The following is a 9,911-nucleotide window of genomic DNA, read 5'->3' on the forward strand; positions in this document are numbered from 1 at the left end:
GGACTCTAGGTCGAGCAAAGCTGCTTTAACTGTTGCTATGCTATGGTTTACAGTGCATTCCCTTCAAATCTGATTAATCAATTCACACAGTCTCAAGGCTATCTAAAACTATGGCTAGGTTCACACACTGCACCATGCCATGCTGCTGCTTCTGTGATGTAACTCTTAGCATGATGTTTGAATAGTTAATTATTTATTCATCAAATTTATATGGTCGCCCATCTCACGAAAAAGTGACTTTGGACGGTGTACAACAAGACTATAAAACAGTTAATATATAAAAAACAATTATTATTACAAAAATTTAAAATCACAAAAAATAAGAGAGGACAGCAGATGTTAACAACAATGGAGCCACCTCAATACTTTGCCAGTCTCCTGGGGCCCCCAGGCCTAATGGCATAACCAGGTTTTGAGGGATAATCAACAGGGATGGAGCCAACCTCACTTCGGAGGGGAGGATGTTCCATAAGGCGGGCACTACAGCAGAGAAGGCCCGCCTCCTGGGACCCGCCAAGTGTAGCTCCCTAGCAGACAGGACCTACAGCATGCCTCTTCTGCCGGATCTGATGGGACAGGCAGATATAATCAGGAAGAGGTGGTCCCTCAAATAACCTGGTCCCATGCCATGAAGGGCTTTAAACATCAAAACCAGCACCTTGAATTGGACCCAGAAGCAGACAGGCAACCAACGCAGCTTGCAGAGCAGAGGTGTAACGTGTGTTGTTCTTGAGGCACATCTAACTGCCCACGCCACTCATTTTGCACCAGCTGAAACTTCTGGATACTCCTCAAGGACAGCCCCACATAGAGTGCATTACAGTAGTCCAATCAGGAGGTGACTAGGGCATGAGCGACCGTGAGTAGAGCTCCCCAATCTAGGAACGGGCACAACTGGCACACAATACAAAGCTGTGCAAAGGCCCTCCTAGCCACAACCGCCACCTGCTCTTCAAGCAGGAGTCGTAAGCCCAGAAGGTCCCCCAGACTGCACACTGGGTCTGTTGGGGCAGCGCAACCCCACCTCATCCAGCACCAAAGATGCCATAGCCCTAGAACCAGCATGTCCCCAATCCCAAAGCTACTCAGTCTTGCCAAGGTTCAGCTAAAGCCTGTTGCTCCCCATCCAGACCCTCATAGCCTCCAGGCACCAGAATAAGACATCCAGTTCATCACTTAATTTGCCAGGGGTAGAGATATATAATTGGGTATCATCAGCATACTGATGATAGCTCACCCCATGGCGATGGATGAGCTCACCCAGCGGCCTCATGTAGATGTTGAATAGGAGTGGAGAGAGCACCGAACCCTGCAGCACCCCACAGAGTAGGGGTTGAGGGCGGGATTTCTCTTCCCCAACCACCACCGCCTGGAATCGGCCCTGGAGAAAGGAGGCAAACCAGCACAACACAGTGCCACCCACCCCCCATCCTCTGAGCCGATCCAGAAGGATATGATGGTCGATGGTATAGAAAGCTGCAGAGAGGTCAACATATCACGGTTTAACATACCACAGTATGTTAATATACCATGGTTAAAACAAAACATGGCTTACCATGATGTATGAATCCAGCCACAGACATTTGCTTACACTGTCAGCAAATGTTGGGAATCTTTCTTGCCTGGCATTTTATATTTGAATAGAGATTTCCAAAAATGCAATATCTAGTATTTTTCTCCCTCTGAATCATTCTGCCTGCTCTAATACACACACACACACACACACACACACACACACGTATAAAATGAATAAATAAATGTGTAAGATACTTCAGGGTAGGAAGGACAAAGTCCCAACTGAAGCATGGCAGACAGAGGAAAGAAGACATGTTTGTTCCATTTGCTAATTTTAGGAATTTTGGTTAAGAGAGTGAAACAGTGTTTGCCCTACAGCAGAAGAGACAGCCCTTGTTCCTACTAGCCGGAATGCTGTACGCATTTCCAAGTGTAGATCGGACAGCACAGAAGCTAACAAACTCAACAGTGAGCCAAGAAGGCCCGCATTCAAATTACACCTCAACTTTTCATGAAGTACCCATCAGACAGACTCAATTGTAGCCCAGCACCACCTGTCACATTACAATGGTACAGACTATTGACAAGGTTGTGTAAGGATTACTGTGAGAGTACAACACAACCTTTCCACAGACACCCGAAATTGCTATATAAATATTTGGTATTATTATGTTTCCTTGTTATTCAACAAGAGAGTTTTGCACAGGTTTGGAAGTAGAGTACACAACAGAAGGGTGTTAAGTCAGGCAGCAGATTCTTCCCCTCCTTCTTGCCACTAATGGGCTACTGTCCCTCCAAAGCCAGTGCAGTCTGGCTCCCATTTCCTTTGACAATATAATTAGTGAGGATACCACTTGCCAGCTACTGATGCAGCCATCAGGAAGAGGAAGCTAGCCACATTATCCAATTGCTGTAATCTCAACCCTATGCAAGCTCACTCGGACAACCAACAATCCAAGCAAAAAAATCTAGGCTTTGGGAAAATAGTTTAAAGTATTAATCGCTGTGTAAGTGGTCATTACAGACTATTACATTCAAAGCCCATATAGATACACTTCTGATTCATTTGATGCATGTCTATCGCATGAACACCAAATGAATTCTTCATGGGAATCTGTTGATTGCAAGCAATGACACAATCAGATAATACAAACGTTTTGTCCAGTCCTTACTGATTTTTATTTATTTATTTATATGTCAAATTTATATCACCGCCCAACTCCCCCACAAGGAGGGACTCTGGGCGGTTCACAACAAAACAATTTAAAATCAATAAAAACATAAATAATACAAATATAAAATACAAGTATTAAGTATTAAAATTAAAAGTGATTAATAATCCTTTTCATATACTTCATCCAAACTCTTTCAGTAAGCTGGAGGGGAGAGACAACCACAAGGCAAAAAGCTTGTCCCCACCTAAACGAAAGAAAAAAATTAAATTTCAACAATATTTAATTTGCAGTATTAAGGAAGATAAGGACAGAAGGAGGAATTCCATCATCCCTGGCACTCTTCACATTCTAGTCTAGCAAGCTTCACAGAATCAAAGAAATCGGCAATAGAGGCCACCTAGTCCAACCTTCTGCTTAATGCAGAATCTACTACTGCATTTCTGACAATGACCACTGAACCTCCATTTGAGGACCTCTAGCACAGGAGGTCTCACTAGGTTAAATAGCAGCCTGGTCCACCAGCTGACAGCTCATATAGCCCAGAAGTCTATTCTGATGTCTCAACTGAACTTTCCTTCTTGTAGCTTTGACCCGTGGGTTCTGCTTCCGCCCTCTGGGGCTACAGAGAATAAGCCCACCTCCTCTTCTGTGTGATAACTCTTCAGATATTTGGAGATTATGTATCTGTCCTCAATTATCTTTTCAGTAGGCTAACCACATCATGACCTCTCATAGGGTTGGTTTTTAGTTTATTTTTAGATTCATTTAGGGGTTATAGAGAATCAGTATCAGAACAAAAGATATTCAATCCAAATTTAAAACTTAAAAGAAAAAGGAGGCGGCAGCTATTGAACAACTTAAATCAATCTTCACATTCACGTGGAGGTGCAATAGTGAATCAACAGTAAAAAGATTATGAAATGCTGGCTCTGTTTTTTAGCAGGTGGGGAGGGGAACAGTGAAAAGCTATGCCAGATCCAAATAGCATAACTTCTGAGTTAAAAGCATATTTGATTCCTTGGCCTTTCAATCCAAAATGCCTAGTTTCTATCATAACAGAGATTGCTATAAATGCAGCCACAGAACATGCAAGGCATCCCCACGTGATATACTTGGAGTCAAGAGCACTCCTACTCGGATAAGCAGCCAAGTGGTCATGTATGGTTCTACCTGTCCAGCCCCTCCCAGCCCAAATATTCCTTTGTGACCTTTTCAACAGCCGAACTTTTCTCTACACATGGGGGAAAAGCAGCAAACCTGTGATTGCTACACTTCCAGCTCTCTGCCCATCTCTGGCTTGGGCTCTCAGACAAGAACAGCAACTCCCTTTGAGGAGCGCAATAGCCTTACAAACCAATATGGAACACTGAAATAGAAAAACATTTTGCAAGGATTTGCAAAACTTAATTATTCTTTTCTAAGGCGTTTCTCGGAAGCTCAGATATTAAACAGCTGTGACTTTTATGAGCAATGCCAGCCCATTGCAAATGTTCACAGGACATGTGAGCAATTTAAATTAAGGTAACAATGTGCAGTTTTCAGGCTATGATTACATACACAGAGTGATTATTTCACCCATTGAACTAAACCATTCCATGGACTGTTTGGTCTTGGCTTAGTGCAATGTTTGAATCCAACCTGGTGATGTATTTAATAAGCTATGATGAGGTAAACTATGGCTTTGTGCAGTGTGTGAAGCCAGTGATAATAGCTCACAGAGGACACTTATGCCATAACACAGGGTTTGCAACCAATAACTTTAAGTCAAAACTAAACAAACCACATTATCAGTTAATAAGATGTGTGAATCCAATTAGTTAAATTTTGTTCTTGGGACATTTTCAGAACTTTCTGTATTTTATCCTTAATAAGATGCTGAGCCATAATGTGGTTTGTTTTAGCAAACATTGCAGCTGGTAAACCATGGCTTAATGCAGTATGGTTCATCTGAACAATATTAAAACAATTCAAGACAATTATGTGAACTCAAACACTTTCAACTGTTTATGAGAGTATTACTGATCCTGCCCTATTCTTTCCAAGACATCCCCCTCAGTTTTAAAGCAGGAATGACCCTCAACCCACCCACCCCCAGAAAATTCAGAACATCTTTGTATAATTTCTCAACTGAACATAATCTTCCATTAAGGGCAATCTGGGAAGTATTCTCTTGTCCTCCCAAATGTGCAAACAACACAAAGTTAAGAAAATTCACTTGACTAGCTCTTAGAAGCACTATAATTTTCCTTTGTTGTCATACTTACAGCCTCACCATCTTGGAAAAACAGCTTTATATGAACAGCACAGCTTTTAATGTTTCACTTTAAAATGGCTTTAGTTATAGTATTTTGGGTTATTCTTGGAAGCAAGCGGAATATTAGCAGAAATTTCTCTTGAACTGCACTCTTATAAGAAAATGCAATGATTTAATTTTATCTGCATGGGCACAATCCTCCTCCAAGCAAGTGAACAATGGGGGGAAAAAATAAGCCAACATTTCTTAGAGGGCTAGAGACCTTCTGAAATTGTGAATTTGGGTTATATCTTAAGGCAAGGTTGGGAAATATTTTGGGCTATACTTTAAGGTGGTGTGGGAAGCATTTTGATATACAGGGAACGCACAATATTTTTGGGTATTTAAGGGGCATAGCGAGAGAAAGGAGGAAATGAAAAGTGGTTGAGCCAGTCTTCTTAAGGTTCTTTTTCCTTAAATTGTGGAAAGAACTGGAAGACTTGCTTTATCTATTTTCTTAACATCTGGGGGAAGGAGGAACCACCATGTTAAGTACCACCTGGAGTACACTTGAAACCTAAATCTGCATCTTCTGGTACTTCTTGTTGTCAAATATGCTGCCAAGACTTGTGACTCAATCATATTATTAAAACATCTTGTAGATAACCAGTCTAATAGGACAAACCACTTCCTAGCCTAACTATTCAGCTACCTCGATGGTAATGAACTGTTTTGTGGCTTTGCATCTGATCTGGATGCGTGCTCCCATGCAAAAAGTGCCCCAAATCTGTAGTGAGATTTGTAGTAGGTAGGCTGTGGGTGAGCCACCAGGAGGGAGGCAGCAAAGATGCCACAAATTGCTCTAGAAAATCACATGCAGTTTACCCATCTCTGCTTTAAACAGAGATATAAAGATGAATTGTAATTTGAAATTATATAGAGATTGGCAACTACAGCTGGCTTTTCTTTGTAAGAAACCTGGGGCAAAAATGTCAGACTCATGAGGTCAAACATTATCAGAGTCTTCATGCTTAGTACCTTATTTTGGAATAATCCCAGTTGAACTCAATGGTTCTTACTCCCAAATATACATTTCTATTAGTCATCATGCTTTATTTATTGATTGATCTGATTTGTCTCCACCCATCTCCCCCAATGGGGGACTCTGGGCAGCTCACATAATCCATTAAAACAATAAATATATATAAAATTACAAAAAACATAAAAACTATACCAATTGTTATATTGTTTCCTTTATACATTTTGGACACTGATTCTTAATATTACTACAGCTCCCTAGTTTAAGAGGACACACTTGGTAGTTCAAAAAACTTATGGACAGTAGGCGGTTTCAGATTATGCTCCTCCATCATTCAAACAATCTCTTTGCTACAAACTGCTACATGTCAATTGCTATAGCAACCAATTAATATGCATATTTGTTCAGTTAATCCAAGTTAGAAAATTGGATCTATATCAATCTGAATTTAAATTGTTACCTTGATTTAAATATACTATGCAATTAATTTAGATTAATGAGACTTACAGATGATCAGAATTCTCTGGCATGAGTCTAGGATATATTAAGAGTTTTGGAAGGGTTAATGCAAGTAGTGTTATTTTAATGCATAGGCTTTTTATTAAATAAATTAGGGCTACCATATTTGGGCTACAAAAATCTGCAATCACTTTCTGTATCTCTTTGCTTGCATGAACGGGGTGTCTGGATTTTTGGTAGTCAGATCTGACAGATCTAAACAAGTACTTGAGTAGGGATAGGAAACTTCAATAGGACCAACTTGTAAACAAAAATGCTGAAGACTGAATTGTAAGATAAAAGGTCAACAGCTTTAGGCGACTGAGAGCCAGTTTGTTGTAGTGATGAAGGTGCTGGCCTTAAAGCAGAATATGGTGAGTTCTAGGCCTCCCTTAGGTATGAAAGCCAGCTGGGTGACTTTGGGCCAGTCACTCTCTCTCAGCCCAACCCACCTCACAGGGTTGTTGTGGGGAAAATAGGAGGCAGGAGAATTAATAATGTTCTCCACCTTGATTTACATATAAAAAAGGCGGGATAAAAATCTAACAACATGTGTGTAAATGGCTTGGAGCTATCCCTATACAGCTTCTGACTGCTTCCTCACAAAGGTTTATAAATTCCAATTAATTACAAATAATGGATGGCAAACCTTCCATTTGCTTGTCTTACCAGAAAAGTATTTTTGAAAGTCTAAATATTCAGCACAAGGTACAGTTTACTTAATTAGCCTTCAATACAGACATACCTTATTTCATATCCTCCTACAGAAACAGTTTCATTTTTTCCAAACAAAAATTGTACAAAACACAGATATTTGCATAACTGAGTGTGAAACCTGGTTGGTTACAGTGATTTTATTATCCCTGTAATGCTCTTTCTTGATGAGCTGATATTAGCATACTTATTTCTGAATGTTTGAGAGTATCTAATTAATAGAATAATGCAATCCTAGAGATCCATTCAAAGGTAAACCACTCAAATTATTGAGGCTGAGTAATTTCAGTGAGCCACAGAGACCTCATTCTTTAAGGAAGTAGAAGATCAAGTCATTCTTCCTATATTTTCTTCAGCTGTTGTCAATTCACAAGCATGCCTGCAAAATGCCAAACTCCAGAGTTGGAAACTTGCTAGAGACTTCTGTCACATCAGAAAAGAGGATAGTTTAGATACCTGAAAGGTGCTCTGTAAGTTGTTTTAGTACCACCATAAGACAAATAAAGCCCCATGAATGACAGACAGTAAAGAAAAAAAAAATGATGAAAAAAAGGGGGGAGAGAGATTTCTACTTAACCACTTTTAGCTAGATGGAACATAGAACAACTGCATCTCCAAGGCGAGCACACACAGAATGTCTGAATCTCTCCAAGTGTTTGGGTCAGAGCAGCAGACCGAAGGCCAGTTCCCATTTGTTTTTTCTATTTCCTTTTTGGTGTTTCAGCAATTGGTGATGATCAGCGTTAGAACAACTGCAAGATGAACTGGAGGCCAGATTACTCAATGATGGCTGGAGAGTCCAGCTTGCAAAATAACAGGATTCCTGGATTCCGGTTAGTTTTTTTGGCTTTCCCTGCTGATTTCTGGCCTCCTTATCTGTAACCTAGCAGGAAAACCAACAGAGAGCATCCAAGTCACTCCCCTCCCCCGGCTGGGCTCTGTTCTCCCAGGAACAGAAGAGAAATCAGAAACAAATGCAGCACCTTGGGCTAACACTGCTTCTCTGTATAAAAACTAGCATAATATCTCTATGTTAATCTGGCAGAGGAATGATTGGGCAATTAAATTAAAACTGTAAGCTCAGAATGGCAACTGGAGTGCCTTTCTACACACACACAAAAAGCCTGTTTAAGAATAAAATACTTATATAAAATTAAACCAAAGGGGTAGGACAGCAATTAAAAGATTTGGAAAAGGGCAATTTCAGAGCCGGAACTTGACTGCACCAGCAGCGAGATATACAGCCAATTCTACAAGTCATCTAAAATGGAAATGTGATTTTTGGATACTGTACATCAGCGAGACTCTGCAGCTGGACAAAAGATGTAATAGGAAGGCGGAAGAAAGACAGAGTAGGAGAGGTCAGTGATTAGTTACATTTCGCCATTTGGGTGTAATAACAGCAGCAAAAGAGGAGGAAAAAAAGTTAGGATTTTTCGATATTCTAGAAGACGAAAAGAAGTGCCATGGCAACTTCGAGGCGATCTACCTCAGGGCAGCAAGAGCCAAAATACTACTTGCGAGAAAACCCAAGGGGGAAAGCAAGGAGCCAGGGAGGACGCGGGGGGTGAGGCTCGGATGCTCCCCCGGGCGCCGCCGGCCCCCCCCCCAGGCAGACAGGCAAGGAGCCGGCCCCGAGCGTTCTAGAACGCGCCCGCCCTCCTCCTCCTCCTCCTCCCCCCAAACCGATGGAACGTTGCAAGAGAGGAAGGTGCGAGGCGAGGAGGAAGTCAAGTTTGCAGCTGCAGCAGACTGCAGTGGCGGGCGCATCCGCCGCAATGAGAGCTGCTGGGCTTCAGTAACACAAAACGCCGGTAGGCCCCAAAGCCGGCTGACGAAGCATTACTACTTCTCTCCCCTTAGTCAGCCATCCCTCCCAGAGAGATAGAAGCCGCTCCCTTCTATGCCACTGACCGATCACCTCCTGCAGTTCATAGGCGTCCCGGCAAATGGGCCAGCCGACGGCTTGAGGTGCGGGAGTAGGAGTCGGGGGCGGTGCAAGCGGCGCCGGCTGGGGCTGCTGGACGTGCACGGGCGAGCCGCTCTGCTCCGCCATGATGCTGCTGGAGCTCACAAGCGGCGACCTTCTTCAAACTTCCCAGCCAGCAGCACCTTTAACCCTCATCTGCAGCTCGCTCGCTCGCTCGCTCATTCACTCCCTCCCTCTCTCCCATCCTTCCTGCCAGCCAGCCACACGGCGAGGGAGGGAGCGCACCGAGGGGGCGGAGGCTGAGCTAGGAGAAGCTGCACGCCTGAGAAGCAGAAGTTGCCAAGCGGAATGCGGATCGGGGGCTGATCGGCTCGGCGATCCGAAATAATGGTTACATAGCGAATGACGCTACTACGGAGAGCGTTAAAAGAGAGGGCGGCGAAGTATTGCTCTGCAAGCTGATAAACGACAGCGGGGGAAAGACTTACCAGACCTGCCGCATCCTCTGTTACATGTTTACTGGAAGGAATTCAGTGGGACTTACTCTAAAGTAAGCGGTACAGCTTGATTTTGGAGTCCGCCCCTTGGAACATTTGCACAGTTTACTTCCGAGTCAACACGGATAGGATGGCTCTGGATAGAGAGCCATTCTCGAGCCGTGGGGTATATCTTTTTGGGGAAGGAGGGGAAAATGCGCTCCAAAAATTAAACGAACCTTTTCCTGCCATTGGAACAGTGTTCAGTGTTGCTAACTTTAATTCAGATTCAGGAGCTGGAGCTAAAGAATCGATGGGTGTTCCTAACTTT

At 42.7% G+C, this 9,911-nt stretch overlaps 1 protein-coding gene across 1 annotated transcript in view; it reads right to left on the reverse strand.

The window, feature by feature from the left end:
* Window positions 1–9,359, reverse strand: part of STK39 (serine/threonine kinase 39) — a 125,015-nt gene extending 115,656 nt beyond the window's left edge. Inside the window, exon 1 of the mRNA XM_088146699.1 lies at window positions 9,089–9,359. Within this exon, the coding sequence (XP_088002825.1) occupies window positions 9,089–9,230 (142 nt within the window). The 5' untranslated portion in view covers window positions 9,231–9,359. The remainder of the gene's footprint in view (window positions 1–9,088) is intronic.
* Between the last annotated feature and the right edge of the window lie 552 nt (window positions 9,360–9,911).

The sequence above is a fragment of the Python bivittatus genome, unplaced genomic scaffold (assembly GCF_059951505.1).
Source record: "Python bivittatus isolate LINGU-HERP-01145 unplaced genomic scaffold, Pbiv_v1 ctg000480_np1212, whole genome shotgun sequence".
Classification (NCBI taxonomy): Eukaryota; Metazoa; Chordata; class Lepidosauria; order Squamata; family Pythonidae; genus Python; species Python bivittatus.